The sequence below is a fragment of the Salvelinus fontinalis genome, chromosome 15 (genome assembly GCF_029448725.1).
Source record: "Salvelinus fontinalis isolate EN_2023a chromosome 15, ASM2944872v1, whole genome shotgun sequence".
Lineage (NCBI taxonomy): Eukaryota > Metazoa > Chordata > Actinopteri > Salmoniformes > Salmonidae > Salvelinus > Salvelinus fontinalis.
In genome coordinates, this window is record NC_074679.1 from 7,760,638 (window position 1) to 7,781,085 (window position 20,448).

Sequence of the window (20,448 nt, forward strand, 5' to 3'; positions counted from 1 at the left end):
TGCAGAGGGTCCCAGGTTCGCGCCCGTGTCGGGGCGAGGGGACGCCGTAAAGTTATACTGTTACATTGATGCTGTTGACCCGGATCACTGGTTGCTGCGGAAAAGGAGGAGGTTGAAAGGGGGGTGAGTGTAACGGATGTGAAATGGCTAGCTAGTTAGCGTGTATGCGCTAGTAGCATTTCAATCAGTTACGTCACTTGCTCTGAGACTTAAGTAGTGTTGCCCCTTGCTCTGCAAGGCTTTTGTGGAGCGATGGGTGACGACGCTTCGTGGGTGTCAGTTGCTGATGTGTGCAGAAGGTCCCTGGTTCGCGCCCGGGTCGGGGCGAGGGGACGACGTAAAGTTTATACTGTTACATTAGATCGAATCCCAGAGCTGACAAGGTAAAAATCTGTCGTTCTGAACAAGGCAGTTAACCCACTGTTCCCCGGTAGGCCGTCATTGAAAATAAGAATTTGTTCTTAACTGACTTGCCTAGTTAAATAAAGGATTAAAAAAATCTCATTCACTAGCAGTATGTATATGGGGCGGCAGGTAGCCTAGTGGTTAGAGTGTTGGGCCAATAACCAAAAGGTTGCTAGATTGAATACCAGAGCTGACAAGGTAAAAATCTGTCGTTCTGCTCCTGAACAAGGAAGTTCACCCACAGTATGTATATCTCATTCACTAGCAGTATGTATGTCTGATAACACTCATATATAGAGAGACTGGAGGTCATGTAGTTATGGAAATCTACAGCATTTATTGACATATCATGCAAATATCCCCATCTTGTGGCTCAGTGAGGAATTGTATCTACACCGCAATGGCCCAAAGCACAGTAACGATAAAGAGTGATACTATCTACAGAACTGTTTAATTGTGTCTTATGCAAATTCAACAACTGTCCTTGTAAACAAACAGGAATAAACAAGAGTAAGATGTGAGAGACTAATAGATTTTCATAGGGTCCAGGACATACTTTCTAAGATGGTATAAACTATACATAATGCATGTATTTTTTTCCCTGGGAGATTTGTATTTTGTAAGACACATTTGTAACCCTTTACATTTTGTTTAGTTTTGGTTGCTGCTTAGTTTGTGACAAATTTGTAACACATGTGTTACCTGTTACACATTTTTCATTCACATTTGGTTGCTGCTTAGTTTTTTATAAAATGTATATAGGCCCATCTGTTTCTTCTCATTTAACAGGTCACAAATGTGTGTTAACAGGTTACAAATGTATGTTAACAGGTTACAAATGTATGTTAACAGGTTACAAATGTATGTTAACAGGTTACAAATGTGTGTTAACAGGTTACAAATGTATGTTAACAGGTTACAAATGTCTGTTAATGAGGAAGAAGGTACGGACCTCCAAGGGGAGAAAGGAAACGAAGAGGCCCAAGAAGGAGAAGAGCTGATTCTCTGGGTGAACGACACGGTTAAAGACCGATACCAGAAGAAGACTGAGCACATCTATTACAATGAGGAGCACAAAGGAGACAGGCTAGTGTACAAGGAGGCTTATGACATAACCCAAGTGGAGCAGGAGAGACAGAAGCTGGAGAAATGCTAGACAGATTAGCAAATTTAGGCATGACATGCCAGCAACAACCGCCGACACCACACATTCAAGTATAACTAACCAAATTATGAAAGACAAGCACTGTAATTTTGAATTCTGTAAAGTGAGTATGGAAGAGGTGAAAAAATGATTGTTGTCTATTTATTTGAAACAAGATTATTAGTTACTTTTGCCTTGTTCACATCCATAACCTGTTTTTGCGAACATTGCACTACTTGTAATATGTTTAGCATGGCAAATATCTGTTAAGGAGTGGAACGATACCAGGCTAATCCTGACTGTGATGCACACGGTAAAGTACTGCATGTTTTATGCCTGCAATGCTGTAATGTCATAATGAATATGTTTTATAGCTAGAAAACAGTCCTGTACGAATACAATAGAGCATATAGCTGTATTTAAATGAGCCTACTGTAATCTGACATTACAGGAGCACACACTGTTGCCAGTAATTCACTGTAAATGTACAATGAAATACTCCATGAAATCTAAATCTAAGAAAAATAATACATTTTTGCATAAAATATGTTTTTCAAATTCATAACTAAGAACCCTGGCGTGACCGTGGACAAAATCCTGTGATTATCTGCAAACATCAAAGCAGTGACTCGCTCTTGCAGGTTCATGCTCTGCAACATCCGTAGAGTACGACTCTACATCCCACAGGAAGTGGCACAGGTCCAGACACTAGTCATCTCCTGTCTGGACTACTGCAACACGCTGTTGGCGTTCCCCAATGGTGAAACCAGCTTCCCCCTGAAGCTAGGACAGCAGAGTTTCTGCACATCTTTTGAAAAGGTCTGAAACACTACCTATTTGAAGAGTATCTTAAATAACTCTCACTACGCCCCCTCGCCACCCCCCCAAAAACGAACAAACAGTTGACTATATACACTTCTGTTTTTCCACCACTAGCACAGACTCTGCCGATAAATACTTTGTCGAGGGAAAGTGTACTTTATACGATTGTGATGTGTTGAGTTGATGTGATGTGTTGATGTCTCACTTATCGATCTTAAGATGAATGCACTAATTAATTGTTAGTCGCTCTGGATAAGAGCATCTGTTAAAAGGCTAGGGGGTGCTGTTGTCACTATTTATGGTAATCGTGTAATTTTTGAAACGGCTTCCTACAAAATTCTTGATCGTACAATATGCATATTATTATTATTATTGGATAGAAAACAGTCTATAGTTTCTATAGGAGTTGAAATTTTGTCTCTAAGTGGAACAGAACCCATTCTACAGCAATTTCCCTGACATGGAGTCAGATTTCAGAAATGTTGGCCGCTGTTCTGGAGTCAGTTTTAAGGCCAATGTTATTCCTATGAGTATACGGACACTGCTTACGTCTTCCCCTGGATGCCTTTACGTGATGACGATTTGAATGGTGTCGATTGCGCAATCACAGGCACTATAAATAAAAAAAACCTGTAGATAGGAACTCTTTTCTTGCTGCGTCATGCGCGCGGCGGCCACCGACCCGCACTTGTTCCAAGCATTAGTGTAGGGAGTAATATTACTCCGGTCATGTTTCTACTCGTTATAGGAGTTAAAAACATCATAAGGTAGTTAATTTAAAGCGTTTTATAGCAATTTATATCCGTTTAGTGCGATTTTGGGACATTTATTTCTGAGATGCTGTGAATCTCTGGGCACGCTTCCAGTTCATGCCGAACGCAGTTGGCATTTCCACATGGCAAGAGGACAGCTTTCCACCAAAAGACGATTAGACCCAAGAAAGGATCCTTTGCCCAAGATACTGATGGAAGAACAGCTCAAAGTAGGACATTTTTATTATGATAAATCGTGTTTCTGTCGAAAAATGTTAGTGGCTTAGGACGTCATCTTTTTTGACGTAGCTTCGCTTGGCGCAAACTGTATTGAAAAGTAAGGATAATTTAAAAAATGTAATTCCGCGATTGTATTAAGAATTAAATTGTCTATCAATCGCTGTCCACCCTATATTTTTTAGTCACGTTTATGAGTATTTATGTATACGAGTAGATCACTGTCTAATATGGCGTAGAACATTTTCTCACCAGCTGGGCTACTTTTCCCATTGTCTAACCATGATTTTGGTGGCTAAATATGCACATTTTCGAACAAACTGTATATGTATGTTGTAATGTGATGTTACAAGGGTGTCATCTGAAGAATTCTGAGAAGGTTAGTGAAAAAAATTATATATTTTGGCGATGTTTACGTTATCGCTCTCTTTGGCTAGAATCAATGCTGGGGTAATGTTTGCACATGTGCTATGCTAATATAACGATTTATTGTGTTTTCGCTGTAAGACACTTAGAAAATCTGAAATATTGTCCGTATTCACAGGATCTGTGTCTTTCGATTAGTGTATGCTGTGTATTTTTACGAAATGTTTGATGATTAGTAGTTAGGTAAACACGTTGCTCATTGTAATTATTCTAGTCCATTTGTGACGGTGGGTGCAATTGTAAACTATGCCATCTACCTGAAATATGCACATTTTTCTAACAAAACCTATCCTATACCATAAATATGTTATCAGACTGTCATCTGATGAGTTTTTTTCTTGGTTAGGGGCTATAAATATCTTAGTTTAGCCGAATTGGTGATAGCTACTGGTGTTGGTGGACAAATAAAAGATGGTGGATTATGCTAATGTGTTTTTAGCTAATAGATTTACATCTTTACATATTGTGTCTTCCCTGTAAAACATTTTAAAAATCGGACATGTTGGCTGGATTCACAAGATCTGTGTCTTTCATTAGCTGTATTGGACTTTAATGTGCGAAAGTTAAATATTTAAAAAATATTTTTTTTTTGAATTTCGCGGCTCTGCCTTTTCAGTGGGGGTGGGGGGGGTGTGCCGCTAGCGGAACGTGTATCCTTGAAAGGTTTTAAATTACTAAAATGTAAATGTATAAATGCAAAATTAGCAACAGTTAACATCATAATTAACAGAATTATCAACAGCTAACAGTTATGTAAACAAAGAAGATATTATAGTGTGGAGAGAAAGTGAGAGAGCAAGAAACATTATTCAGGTGAACCCTAATGAAAAAGTTAACAAAAGTATGAGCAAAGTCAACATTAGATAGACATAGAGAGAGAATCATTCACTGAGTTGTCAGCTACACAAAATTACCAAAAGTATGTGGATACCGGCTCGACAAACATCTCATTCCAAAATCATGTGCATTACTCTGGACGTTACTTGGCGTTACTCTGGACCCTGATCTCTCTTTTGACGAACATATCAAGATTGTTTCAAGGACAGCTTTTTTCCATCTGCATAATATTGCAAAGATCAGACATTTTCAGTCCAAAATTGATGCAGAAAAATGTATCCATGCTTTTGTTGCTTCTAGGTTAGATACTGCAATGCTCTACTTTCCGGCTACCCGGATAAAGCACGAAATAAACTTCAGTTAGTGCTAAATAGGACTGCTAGAATCCTGACTAGAACCAAAAAATCATATTACTCCAGTGCTAGCCTCCCTACACTGGCTTCCTGTTAAGGCAAGGGCTGATTTCAAGGTTTTACTGCTAACCTACAAAGCATTACATGGGCTTGCTCCTACCTATCTTTCCGAGTTGGTCCTGCCGTATATACCTACACGTACGCTACGGTCACAAGACGCAGGCCTCCTAATTGTCCCTAGAATTTCTAAGCAAACAGCTGGAGGCAGAGCTTTCTCCTATAGAGCACCATTTTTATGGAATAGTCTGCATACCCATGTGAGACGCAGACTCGGTCTCAACCTTTAAGTCTTTATTGAAGACTCATCTCTTCAGTAGGTCCTATGATTGAGTGTAGTCTGACCCAGGAGTGTGAAGGTGAGCGGAAAGGCACTGGAGCAACGAACCGCCCTTGTTGTCTCTGCCCAGCCGGTTCCCCTCTCTCCACTGGGATTCTCTGCCTCAAACCCTATTACAGGGTCCGAGTCACTGGCTTACTGGTCTCTTCCATGCCGTCCCTAGGAGGGGTGCGTCACTTGAGTGGGTTGAGTCACTGACATGGTCTTCTTGTCTGGGTTGGCGCCCCCCCTTGGGTTGTGCTGTGGCAGAGATCTTTGTGGGCTATACTCGGCCTTGTCTCAGGATGGTAAGTTGGTGGTTGAAGATATCCCTCTAGTGGTGTGGGGGGTGTGCTTTGGCAAAGTGGGTGGGGTTATATCCTGCCTTTTTGGCCTTCTCCGGGGGTATCATTGGATGGGGCCACAGTGTCTCCTGAACTCTCCTGTCTCAGCCTCCAGTATTTATGCTGCAGTAGTTTATGTTTCGGGGGGGCTAGGGTCAGTCTGTTATATCTGGAGTATTTCTCCAGTGTACTGTGTGAATTTAAGTAGGCTCTCTCAAATTTTCTCTTTCTCTCTCTCTCTCGGGGGACCTGAGCCCTAGGACCATGCCTCAGGACTACCTGGCATCCTTGCTGTCCCCAGTCCACCTGGCCGTGCTGCTGCTCCAGTTTCAAATGTTCTGCCTGCGGCAATGGAACCCGCAGAAGTGGTAGAGAAGCGGTAGAGATACTCTGAATGATCGGCTATGAAAAGCCAACTGATATTTACTCCTGAGGTGCGGCCCTGTCACACCCTCTACAACCACTTTGATTATTATTATCTGACCCTGCTGGTCATCTATGAACATTTGAACATCTTGGCCATGTTCTGTTATAATCTCCACCCGGCACAGCCAAAAGAGGACTAACCACCCCTCATAGCCTGGTTCCTCTCTAGGTTTCTTCCTAGGTGCCGGCCTTTCTAGGGAGTTTTTCCTAGCCACCGTGCTTCTACATCTGCATTCCATGCTGTTTGGGGTTTTAGGCTGGGTTTCTGTACAGCGCTTTGTGACATCAGCTGATGTAAGAAGGGCTTTATAAATACATTTGATTGATATGTTCCCATCACTTAAGGCAATCATACAGGCCGCGCTGAACATCCCAGTTAGCAGCTGCTGCTGTGAGAGATCATTCAGGGCATTAAGATGTCTACATACCTGGCTTCGGAACACAATGACCCAAAATAGAATGCATCATGACAATTGACAAAGATGACACGCTTGGGAAAGAGTGAAGTCATAGACAGGTTTGCAAAGCTAGGCGAAATACACTATATGCACAAAAGTATGTGGACACCCCTTCAAATGAGTGGATTCTGCTATTTCAGCCACACCCGTTGCTGACAGGTCTATATAATAGAGAACACAACCATGCAATCTCCATAGACAAACATTGGCAGTAGAATGGCCTTACTGAACAGGAAGAGGAGCCACCTTCGGTGGGAGTCGTGACAAAGAGACAGATAATTATAATTTCTACATTCATTATTGAACCTGATTAGACACATTAAATGTACAGCACAGTGTACTGTGTACACACTCCTTGTATTTAGGAGAGATCTCTTTGTCTCCAAATAGGACAGCAGCGAGGCTCCCCATCCAACCTGACAGAGCTTGAGAGGATCTGCAGAGAAGAATGGTAGAAAATTACCAAATGCTTGTAGCGTCAAACCTAAGAAGTCACTTTACAAGTTACCTTGACTAACGTGTAACCCTGGACATTGACTCGGTACTGGTACCCCCTGTATATAGCCTTGTGATTGTTATGTCATTTTCTTGGGTTATTTTTTTTAATGTAGTAAATCTTTTCTCAACTCTATTTCTTGAACTGCATTGTTGGTAAAGCATTTCACGGTAAGGTCTGTTGTTTTCGGCCCATGTGACAAATACATGTTGATTTGATTTGACTTGAGGCTGTAATCGCTGCCTAAGGTGCTTCAACAAAGTACTGTGTAAAGGGTCTGAATACTTTTGTATATGTGATATTTCAGTTTTTAAAACTATTTAATCAATTTTAGAATAAGGCTGTGACGTAACAAAATGTGGGGTCTGAATACTTTCCGAATGCACCGTATGCTCAAAACAATATTTGGGGGGAATACAATAAACATTTAGCTGAAAACTGGATTCTTGATGGAGTACACTTGATACCTGTTAGTCTACCAGACCCTGTTGTTCATCTAGGATTAATATTACAGCTAGTCTACCAGACCCTGATGTTCAGCTCAGATTAATATTACAGCTAGTCTACCAGACCCTGATGTTCATCTCAGATTAATATTACAGCTAGTCTACCAGACCCTGATGTTCATCTCAGATTAATATTACAGCTAGTCTACCAGACCCTGTTGTTCATCTCAGATTAATAATACAGTTAGTCTACCAGACCCTGATGTTCATCTCAGATTAATACAGTTAGTCTACCAGACCCTGTTGTTCATCTCAGATTAATAATACAGCTAGTCTACCAGACCCTGATGTTCATCTAGGATTAATAATACAGCTAGTCTACCAGACCCTGTTGTTCATCTAGGATTAATAATACAGCTAGTCTACCAGACCCTGATGTTCATCTAGGATTAATAATACAGCTAGTCTACCAGACCCTGTTGTTCATCTCAGATTAATATTACAGCTAGTCTACCAGAACCTGATGTTCATCTCAGATTAATACAGTTAGTCTACCAGACCCTGTTGTTCATCTCAGATTAATATTACAGTTAGTCTACCAGACCCTGTTGTTCATCTCAGATTAATAATACAGCTAGTCTACCAGACCCTGTTGTTCATCTAGGATTAATACAGTTAGTCTACCAGACCCTGTTGTTCATCTCAGATTAATAATACAGCTAGTCTACCAGAACCTGATGTTCATCTCAGATTAATAATACAGCTGGTCTACCAGACCCTGTTGTTCATCTAGGATTAATAACACAGCTAGTCTACGAGACCCTGTTGTTCATCTCAGATTAATATTACAGTTAGTCTACCAGACCCTGTTGTTCATCTCAGATTAATATTACAGCTAGTCTACCAGACCCTGTTGTTCATCTCAGATTAATAATACAGCTGGTCTACCAGACCCTGTTGTTCATCTAGGATTAATAACACAGCTAGTCTACGAGACCCTGTTGTTCATCTCAGATTAATATTACAGTTAGTCTACCAGACCCTGTTGTTCATCTCAGATTAATAATACAGCTAGTCTACCAGACCCTGTTGTTCATCTCAGATTAATAATACAGCTAGTCTACCAACCCTGTTGTTCATCTCAGATTAATAATACAGCTAGTCTACCAGACCCTGTTGTTCATCTCAGATTAATACAGCTAGTCTACCAGACCCTGTTGTTCATCTCAGATTAATACAGCTAGTCTACCAGACCCTGTTGTTCATCTCAGATTAATACAGCTAGTCTACCAGACCCTGTTGTTCATCTCAGATTAATACAGCTAGTCTACCAGACCCTGTTGTTCATCTAGGATTAATAATACAGCTAGTCTACCAGACCCTGTTGTTCATCTAAGGGTGTATTGTAGAATAATAATATTACATTGTATTGTATTGCACCCTCTAAACTTCTTCCACAGACCCCTTGGTCAAATGTGTTTAATCTGTTGTTGCTAGTAATATTATTTGATCTGGTCACAGACCCCAGTTTGGGAACCACTGATTTAAAGCACTGGGTCCTCTTACCCTACTGACATATTTCTGAATATGTGCTGACATGTAGTGGTTAAATATTACTTTTAAAGATTTATATGTATTTATTTCACAGTTTTCAGGTACATTCAATCATAACACAGTTCAGGGGTGGATATATCACATAGTTATTGTAAACTTACATTTCATCACAATAAAAGGTTCAGAGGTCAGGCAAACTCCTAGTCAACAGGTACATTGAAATAGCAAGGTGTGTTAACATCATTCACACTTCTTACAGGTTCCTTCAAGGCTGCACATTCAACAGGTCATGAAAAGGAAAACAATCAAGAAGGCCGAGATATAAAAATTATTTGCTTTGTTGTTTTGTGACTCCTAGAATGAAGTATAAGTTCAACATCTCTCTGTAGCATATTCCAACAATATAGGGTATGGTAACTAATACACTATACATACACACAAATTTGAACACCCCTTCAAATAAGTGGAATCAGCTATTTCAGCAACACGGTGACAGGTGTATAAAATTGAGCCCACAACCATGCAATCTCCATAGACAAACATTGTCAGTAGAATGGTCTTACTGAAGAGCTCAGTGACTTTCAACGTGGCACCTTCATAGGACAAGTCATTTTGTCAAATTTAGCGCATAAAAATAATCTGTCCTCGGTTGCAACACTCACTGCTGAGTTCCAAACGGCCTCTGGAAGCAACGTAAGCACAAGAACTGTTGGTTGGGACCTTCATGAAATAGGTTTCCATGGCCGAGCAGCCGCACCCAAGCCTAAAATCACCATGAGCAATGCCAAGTGTCAGTGGTGTAAGGCTCGCCGCCATTGGACTCTGGAGCAGTGGAAAAGCCTTCTCTGGAGTGATGATTCACGCTTCACCATCTGGCAGTCCGACAGACGAATCTAGGTTTGGCGGATGCCAAGTGAACGCTACCTGCCCCAATACATAGTGCCAACTGTAAAGTTTGGTGGAGGAGGAATAATGGTCTGGTGCTGTTTTGTATGGTTTGGGCTAGGCCCCTTAGTTCCAGTGAAGGGAAATCTTAACACTACAGCATACAATGACATTCTAGACGATTCTGTCCTTCCAACTTTGTGGCAACATTTTGGGGAAGACCCTTTCCTTTTTCAGCATGACAATGCCCACGTACACAAAGCGAGGTCCATATAGAAATGGTTTTGTCGAGATCGGTGTGGAAGAACTTGACTGGCCTGCAGAGAACGCTGACCTCAACCCCATCGAATACCTGCGAGCCAGGCCTAATCGCCCAAAATCAGTGCCTGACCTCACTAAAGCTCTTATGGCTGAATGGAAGAAGCTAGTCCCCGCAGCTATGTTCCATCATCTAGTGGAAAGCCTTCCCAGAAGAGTGGAGGCTGTTATGACAGCAAATGGCGGACCAACTCCATATTAATGCCCATGATTTTGGAATAAAATGTTCGACAAGCAGATGTCCACATACTTTTGGTCATGTAGTGTAGCTACCGGTGTCTTCCAAATTCAGAGGAAGGACAAGGCACAGTAGAACGTAGCAGGTTATTGTTACAGAGATTCTAAATACTTGTGTTCCAGTTTAAAAGATGACTGATATAAAAAGAACGTTTTTCTTTGATGGCTCAATAGATACTGTCAAAGAATCCATCTACGGTGGCCTGATTAGGTCAAGTCTACCCTCTCATATACATAACATTGATGGGTAGGTGGAACTAATACCATATTACTGCTGACTGGTACACCTATCTGATCCTACAATCAATGTGGTGTAAACCTGAGCCAGGGGATCATTTGGGATTGGACACATCTGGAAAAATGTGGTCTTTGTGGTTTAGTAATAACACATACTAGAACATATAAAGATTTTAGTATAAAACAACTTCACAACATGTTGATGAATCTAGACACACGTTGATGAATCTAGACACACGTTGATGAATCTAGACACACGTTGATGAATCTAGACACACGTTGATGAATCTAGACACACGTTGATGAATCTAGACACACGTTGATGAATCTAGACCCACGTTGATGAATCTAGACCCACGTTGATGAATCTAGACCCACGTTGATGAATCTAGACCCACGTTGATGAATCTAGACACACGTTGATGAATCTAGACACACGTTGATGAATCTAGACACACGTTGATGAATCTAGACACACGTTGATGAATCTAGACACACGTTGATGAATCTAGACACACGTTGATGAATCTAGACACACGTTGATGAATCTAGACACACGTTGATGAATCTAGACACACGTTGATGAATCTAGACACACGTTGATGAATCTAGACACACGTTGATGAATCTAGACACACGTTGATGAATCTAGACACACGTTGATGAATCTAGACACACGTTGATGAATCTAGACACACGTTGATGAATCTAGACACACGTTGATGAATCTAGACACACGTTGATGAATCTAGACACACGTTGATGAATCTAGACACACGTTGATGAATCTAGACACACGTTGATGAATCTAGACACACGTTGATGAATCTAGACACACGTTGATGAATCTAGACACACGTTGATGAATCTAGACACACGTTGATGAATCTAGACACACGTTGATGAATCTAGACCCACGTTGATGAATCTAGACACATGTTGATGAATGAAGCCCAGAGGTTTACTCTGCTGCTATTAATCATGTCCACTAGGTGGTGTAATGTCCCATGGGTTCTGTACAAGGTCGAGAACTGATGTAACCCAATGACTGTATGATGTGACATCAGAGGCCCACCTTCCCGTTCTTCTGCTCTCATGTCTGGTGATGCACTTCCTGTTTCAACTTGGAGGTGTTCTGCTGGTGCTGGTTCTTCTCAGTAAAGTAGACAGTCTGTATCTCTGGTTCTGTCCATTAGAGTGTTGTGGTTCTGGACGGGAGAGTGCTGTGGTTCTGGTCAGGAGAGGGCTGTGGTTCTGGACAGGAGAGGGTTGTGGTTCTGGACAGGAGAGTGCTGTGGTTCTGATCAGGAGAGTGATGTGATTCTGGTCAGGAGAGTGCTGTGGTTCTGGACAGGAGAGTGCTGTGGTTCTGGACAGGAGAGGGCTGTGGTTCTGGACAGGAGAGTGATGTGGTTCTGGACAGGAGAGTGATGTGGTTCTGTCCATTAGAGTGCTGTGGTTCTGGACAGGAGAGTGCTGTGGTTCTGGACAGGAGAGTGCTGTGGTTCTGGACAGGAGAGTGCTGTGGTTCAGGTCAGGAGAGGGCTGTGGTTCTAGTCAGGAGAGTGCTGTGGTTCTGATCAGGAGAGTGATGTGGTTCTGGTCAGGAGAGTGATGTGGTTCTGGTCAGGAGAGTGCTGTGGTTCTGGACAGGAGAGGGCTGTGGTTCTGGACAGGAGAGTGCTGTGGTTCTGAAAAGGAGAGGGCTGTGGTTCTGAACAGGAGAGGGCTGTGGTTCTGGTCAGGAGAGTGCTGTGGTTCTGGTCAGGAGAGTGATGTGGTTCTGGACAGGAGAGGGCTGTGGTTCTGGACAGGAGAGTGCTGTGGTTCTGAAAAGGAGAGGGCTGTGGTTCTGAACAGGAGAGGGCTGTGGTTCTGGTCAGGAGAGTGATGTGGTTCTTCTCTCCCTGATGAAGTGTTCACTGAGTTGTAAGCTCTTGAAACAATGACCTGTTTGGAGATGAAACATTACAACATTTAAATGATTAAAATGATTGTTATTTAAAACTATTGTCTAGTATAATGCATAGATGAATGAATGACAGAGCAGGTACCTCTTCTAGTGAATGTTGTTCTTTAGGGATTTTCTGTCTTCTGGTAAGTTTGATGTATCTGACACCACATAACACAAGCAAATAGGAGTAATATACCAGTGCCAGTAACACCACCCAAAATGGTGCCAACTGGTAACACTGAGTTATTCCCATCCTCACCACTATCTGAGGACACACACACACACCACACACACACACACACACACACACACACACACACACACACACACACACACACACACACACACACACACACACACACACACACACACACACACACACACACACACACACACACACACACACACACACAGAGAGAAAGATTAAGCACAGTATTCATAAAATTATAGTTTCAATACAATGATAAAATGATAGTTTCACGCAGAATTATTCCAATCTTAACTAGGGAGGAATTACAATAATGATGTCAAAACTTTGACTTAACTTGAATTCATATGATGTTATTAGTAGGTTATTAAACAGTGATGGAGGTGTACAGTGAAGGTGGAGGCTAAATGGTACTTACAGTCCTCCATGGGTTGAGAGATGGTCTGTGTGCTGACGTGGTTGCTGCTGGTACATTGGATCCTTCCAGTCAATACGGAGATGGTCATGTTACCACCGGTTAGTGACGGAGACTGTTGTGACAGTGTACACTGACCGCTGTCACAGACAGACAACATCCAGCCATCTTTAACTGAACAGTTCACTGTGACGTCACAGAGTCCCACACTTGTGTTGAAGAGAGATGTGACATCCATGACTGGTTTGAGAACATGATCTATAAGAGACAGTTTTTAGAACCAAAGAAGAGACAGATAATTATTAGGCCTACATTCATTATTGAACCTGATCAGACACATTAAATGTACAGCAGAAAACTCAGCAGAAAACTCACCCTCCACTAATAGTCTATATGTAGTAGTTGATTCTTTCCAACTTTTCCGGTAGTTTGCCATGTAAATTCCACTGTCTGTGTTCAACAGATTCTTAATACACAGAGAATGGTTATCATTGTTATAGTCCACCTTCTCCTTGTATTTAGGAGAGATCTCTTTATATCCAAATATAACATCACTGTCCTTCCTCCATTTAAGTCCTTTGATCATCTCAGGAGGTTCTGCAACAGCCAGACATATTGAACCCCCCTTCAACCCATACTGGTCCACTGAAGGTTCTGCCCTGATTCCTAATGAGAGAGGAACAAGATCACATTTACCCTATCACTGACAGTCATTAATGTACGTATTAAATCAGTAAGTCATTTGCTGCCTAAAATCAAAACTTTTCCATTTATCCATTTTATGTGCACAAAGTTTACATTCTACAGTTTAATTCCAATATCAAAAGAGATGTCTCCACACAATATAATGAATAGGTTACCTATGGTGATGCATAGCCTTAAAATGAGAAGAAACCCCAGAATATTCATATTCATTTTGAAAATGAGAGATTAAGTTTCTCTTCGTCTTTCAGAGTGTGGTTGCTGAATAATGCTGCTTAATATAGTTTACTGCGACTTCAAACCACACCTCTTCAGAATCAGGCCTGAACAATACTTACTGTTGATTGGTTCTCTGATGGTACGTCACAGTCGTTGGGTTACATCAGTTCAAGACCTTGTACAGAAACCATGGGACATTACACCACCTAGTGGACATGAATAATAGCAGCAGAGTAAACCTCAGGGCTTCATTCATCAACATGTGTCTAGATTCATCATGATGTTGTGAAGTTGTTTTATACAAAAATCTTTTTATTTACTAGTATGTGGTGTTATTATACCATAGAGCCACATTTTCCCAGATTTGTGGCCAATCCCAAATTAACTTAAAAATAAAGGAAAGTCGCACATTCTAGGAGCTCAGATGCAAAAATGTAATTACCAACGTTTCGACAGCCAAGCTTTCTTCATCAGGGTATAATCACAAACACTGCGGAATGACTCCTTTATATAGTGTCAAAAGACACACAGGTGTCTGTAATCATGGCCAAGAGTGGCCTAATATCATTGATTTATTCTCAAATATTAAAATGGCATACAAAGAGCAGCATACAAAAAACAAATGGATAGCATAGATCATAGATTAATTTTAGACTACACAAGCTTACAAACAATTACAATGGCTAAGTCACAATAATCACAAGAATGGCTTCAGATCAAAGTCTATGTTGAGACCGAAGGGAGCAAGGGTCTTTAAGTTAAAGATCCAAGCAGCCTCTCGTTTTAACAATAAATTATCAAGGTCACCCCCTCTCCTAGGGAGGGTGACATGTTCGATGCCAATATAACGCAGAGACGAAATCGAGTGGCCTGCCCCCAAAAAGTGGGCCGCAACTGGGTAAGTCAAGTTTTTGCACCTAATGGTGCTACGATGCTCTGAGATACGTACTTTTAATTCCCGCTTTGTTTTACCCACAATTTTTACCACAAGGACAAGTTATAAGATAAATAACTGCCTTAGTGGAGCACGTAATAACACCTTTGATTGAGATCGATTTCCCTGTTTGTGGGTGTTTGAAGGATCTGCATTTATAAATGCCACTGCATTGAGCACAGCCATTACACTTGTAATTGCCATCCAGCAGGGGCTTAAATAGATGTTGTTCAGGAATATCTTAGGGTGGTAAATCAGTGTACCAATTCCCAGATTTGTGGCCAATCCCAAATTAACCCCTAGTTCAGGCTTACGCTCTATAAAATGTAGAATCAGATAGTTGTACCAATCAGCAATAATATGGTATTAGTTCCACCTACCCATCATTGTTGTGTATTTGAGAGGGCAGACTTGACCTCATTAGGCCACCGTAGATGGAATCTTTGATAAAAAAGTATCTATCAAGACGAAGGAGATGATCATGGACTACAGGAAAAGGAGTGCCGAACACGCCCCCATTCACATCGACAGGGCTGTAGTGGAGCGGGTTGAGAGCTTCAAGTTCCTTGGTGTCCACATCAACAACAAACTATCATGGTCCAAAACCACCAAGACAGTCATGAAGAAGGCACGACAACACCTTTTCCCCCTCGGGAGACTGAAAAGATTTGGCATGGGTCCCCAGATCCTCAAAAAGATCTACAACTGCACCATCGAGAGCTTCCTGAGCGGTTGCATCACCGTCTGATATGGCAACTGCTCGGTATCCGACCGTAAGGTGCTACAGAGGGTAGGGCATACGGCCAAGTACATCACTGGGGCCAAGCTTCTTGCCATCCAGGACCTCTATACTAGGCGGTGTCAGAGGAAGGCCTCTGAGGAAGGCCTCTCGGACATAGACTGTTCTTTCTGCTACCACACCGCAAGTGGTACCGGGGCGACAGGTATAGGTCCAAAAGGCTCCTTAACAGCTTCTACCCCCAAGCCATAAGACTGCAGAACAATTAACTAAATGGCCACCCGGACTATTTACATTTTACACCCCCCTCCCCCTTTTGTTTTTACACTGCTGCTACTCGCTGTACAAATTACCTGGACTAACCTGTACCCCCACACATTGACTCGGTACCGGCACCCCCTGTATATAGCCTTGTTATTGTCATTTTGTGTTACTTTCTCTTTTTTTAACTTTATTTCGTAAATATTTTCTGAACTCTATTTTCTTTAAACTGCATTGTTGGTTGTAAGTAAGCCTCTCACTTTAAGGTCTACGGTTGTATTTGGCACACGTGACAAATAAAATTTGATTTGATCGCGCCATCAAAGGAAAACATCCTTTTTACATCAGTCATCTTTTTAACTGGAGCACAAGTATTTACGGTGCATTCGGGAAAGTATTCAGACCCTTTGACTTTTTACACATTTTGTTACCTTACAGCCTTATTCTAAAATTGATCAAATTGTTTTTTTTCCCCTTATCAATCTACACATACTACCCCATAATGTCGAAGCAAAAACAGGTTTGTAGAAATTTTGTCAAATATATAAAAAAAAACTGAAATATCACATTTACATAAGTTTTCAGAATCTTTCCTCAGTGCTTTGTTGAAGCACCTTTGGCAGTCATTACAGCCTCGAGTGTTCTTGGGTATGACGCTACAAGCTTGGCACACCTGTATTTGAGGAGTTTCTCCCATTCCTTTCTGCAGATCCTCTCAAGCTCTGTCAGGATGGATGGGGAGCTTCGCTGCACAGCTATTTTCAGGACTCTGTATATATAAAAAGTATATAGACTTATTTTTCTTCTGTATTATTGACTGTATGTTTGTTTATACCATGTGTAACTCTGTGTTCTCTTACGTGTCGAACTGCTTTGCTTTATCTTGGCCAGGTCGCAGTTGCAAATGAGAACTTGTTCTCAACTAGCCTACCTGGTTAAATAAAGGTGAAATAAATAAAACTGTCCAGAGATATTCGATCGTGTTCACGTCCGGGCTCTGTATGGGGCACTCAAGGACATTCAGAGACTTGTCCCGAAGCCCCTCCTGCGTTGTCTTGGCTGTGTGCTTGGGGTCGTTGTCCTGTTAGAAGGTGAACCTTCGCCCCTGTCTGACGTTCAGAGAGCTGTGGAGCAGGTTGTCATCTTTCTCTCTATCGAGACTAGTCTCCCAGTCCGTGCCGCTGAAAACCATCCCCACAGCATGATGCTGCCACCCCCATGCTTCACCGCAGAGATGGTGCCAGGTTTCCTCCAGACGTGACGCTTGGCATTCAGGTTAAAGAGTTCAATCTTAATTTCATCAGACCAGAGAATCGTGTTCCCTTTATATCCTTTATGTGCCTTTTGGCCAACTCCAAGCAGGCTGTCATGTGCCTTTTATTAAGGAGTGGCTTCCACCTGGCCACTCTACCATAAAGGCCTGATTGGTGGAGTGCTGCAGAGATGGTTGTTCCTTTTGGAAGGTTCTCCCATCTCCACAGAGGAACTCTGGAGCATTGTCTTGGTCAACTCCCTGACCAAAGCCTTTCTCCCCCAATTGCTCAGTTTGGCTGGGCGGAGTTTGGTTGGGCGGCCAGCTCTTGGAAGAGTCTTGGTGGTTCCAAACCTTTTCATTTAAGAATGATGGAGGCCACTGTGTTCTTGGGGACCTTTTAATGCTGCAGACATTTTTGGTACCCTTCCCCAGATCTGTGTCTCGACACAATCCTGTCTCCAAGGACAATTTTTTCGACCTAATGGCCTGGTTTTTGCACTGACATACACTGTCAACTGTGGGACCTAATATAGACAGGTGTGTGCCTTTCCAAATCATGTCCAATCAATTTAATTTATCACAGGTGGACTCTAATCAAGATGGATAAACATCTCAAGGATGATCAGTGGAAACAGGATTCACCTGAGCACAATTTCGAGTCTCATAGCAAAGGGTCTGAATACTTATGTCAATAAGTAATTTCAGTTTTTTAATTTGAAATAAATTAGCAAACATAAAAAAAACAGTTTTTGCTTTGTCGTTATGGGGTATTGTGTGAAGATTGATGAGGAAAGCTATTTATTTAATCATTTTTATAATAAGGCTGTAACGTAACAAAATGTAGAAAAAGGGAAGGGGTCTAAATACTTTCCTAATGTTTGATCTCTGTACCAATAACCTGCTACTTTTTACTGTGTCTTGTCCTTCCTCTGAAGATGGAAGATACCTGTATATTGTTGGAACAGAGATATTAAAAGTATACTTCGTTCTTCTGTGGGACTTGAACGGGGCAATCTAGGATTCATTAAACAACAAAGCAGTCACAATAGTGTTAGGAATGAGAACAATAGGATATTGTTCCATTTAATAGAATCTCTATGGTGGTCACCCCATCACTTGTTAGGTAAACAATTAAGAGATAGGGCTGGAGAAATGTAACCACTCTCAAATGTATAGGCTGAGCTATGATGCAAGGACTGACCATCCATGATATCAACTTATAGTTTTAACCATCTCGGCCTTCTTGATTTTTCTCCTTTTGATGACCTGTTGACCTGTTGACTTGTTGACCTGTTGACCTGTTCAATGTGCAGCCTTGAAGGAACCTGTAAGAAGTGTGAATGATGTTAACACACCTTGCTATTTCAATGTACCTGTTGACTAGGAGTTTGCCTGACCTCTGAACCTTTTATTGTGATGAAATGTAAGTTTACAATAACTATGTGATACATCCAACTGTGTTATGGTTGAATGTACCTGAAAACTGTGAAATAAATAAATACACATAAATCTTTAAAAGTCATATTTAACCACTAGATGTCAGCACATATTCAGAAATATGTCAGTAGGGTAAGAGGACCCAGTGCTTTAAATCAGTGGTTCCCAAACTGGGGTCTGTGACCAGATCAAATAATAATATTACTAGCAACAACAGATTAAACACATTTGACCAAGGGGTCTGTGGAAGAAGTTTAGAGGGTGCAATACAATACAATGTAATATTATTATTCTACAATACACCCTTAGATGAACAACAGGGTCTGGTAGACTAGCTGTATTATTAATCTGAGATGAACAACAGGGTCTGGTAGACTAGCTGTGTTAATCTGAGATGAACAACAGGGTCTGGTAGACTAACTGTATTATTAATCTGAGATGAACAACAGGGTCTGGTAGACTAGCTGTATTAATCTGAGATGAACAAAAGGGTCTGGTAGACTAGCTGTATTATTAATCCTAGATGAACAACAGGGTCTGGTAGACCAGCTGTATTATTAATCTGAGATGAACAACAGGGTCTGGTAGACTAGCTGTATTATTAATCTGAGATGAACAACAGGGTCTGGTAGACTAGCTGTGTTATTAATCTGAGATGAACAACAGGGTCTGGTAGACTAGCTGTGTTATTAATCTGAGATGAACAACAGGGTCTGGTAGACTAGCTGTATTATTAATCTGAGATGAACAACAGGGTCTGGTAGACTAGCTGTATTATTAATCTGAGATGAACAACAGGGTCTGGTAGACTAGCTGTATTAATCCTAGATGAACAACAGGGTCTGGTAGACTAGCTGTATTATTAATCTGAGATGAACAACAGGGTCTGGTAGACTAGCTGTATTATTAATCCTAGATGAACAACAGGGTCTGGTAGACCAGCTGTATTATTAATCTGAGATGAACAACAGGGTCTGGTAGACTAGCTGTATTAATCTGAGATGAACAACAGGGTCTGGTAGACTAGCTGTATTATTAATCCTAGATGAACAACAGGGTCTGGTAGACCAGCTGTATTATTAATCTGAGATGAACAACAGGGTCTGGTAGACTAGCTGTATTATTAATCTGAGATGAACAACAGGGTCTGGTAGACTAGCTGTATTATTAATCTGAGATGAACAACAGGGTCTGGTAGACTAGCTGTGTTATTAATCTGAGATGAACAACAGGGTCTGGTAGACTAGCTGTATTATTAATCTGAGATGAACAACAGGGTCTGGTAGACTAGCTGTATTAATCTGAGATGAACAACAGGGTCTGGTAGACTAGCTGTATTATTAATCTGAGATGAACAACAGGGTCTGGTAGACTAGCTGTATTATTAATCTGAGATGAACAACAGGGTCTGGTAGACCAGCTGTATTATTAATCTGAGATGAACAACAGGGTCTGGTAGACCAGCTGTATTATTAATCCTAGATGAACAACAGGGTCTGGTAGACTAGCTGTATTATTAATCTGAGATGAACAACAGGGTCTGGTAGACTAGCTGTATTATTAATCTGAGA

At 41.3% G+C, this 20,448-nt stretch overlaps 1 protein-coding gene across 3 annotated transcripts; it reads right to left on the reverse strand.

The window, feature by feature from the left end:
- Positions 1-9,139: 9,139 nt before the first annotated feature.
- LOC129811362 (uncharacterized) lies at positions 9,140-14,336 on the reverse strand. Of its 3 annotated transcripts, none has more exons than XM_055862603.1 (5): positions 14,191-14,336; positions 13,706-13,996; positions 13,334-13,588; positions 12,808-12,972; positions 9,140-12,703 (listed from the first exon to the last, which is right to left on the reverse strand). In XM_055862603.1, the coding sequence occupies exons 1-4, from the start codon at positions 14,243-14,245 to the stop codon at positions 12,830-12,832; spliced, it is 744 nt and encodes a 247-aa protein (XP_055718578.1). In that variant the 5' UTR covers positions 14,246-14,336; the 3' UTR covers positions 9,140-12,703; positions 12,808-12,829. The 3 variants fall into 3 exon arrangements, with proteins under 3 accessions (XP_055718578.1, XP_055718577.1, XP_055718579.1); XM_055862602.1 differs by having other exon boundaries at positions 12,808-12,968; positions 13,330-13,588; positions 14,191-14,335; XM_055862604.1 differs by having other exon boundaries at positions 12,808-12,865; positions 14,191-14,334.
- Positions 14,337-20,448: the final 6,112 nt, after the last annotated feature.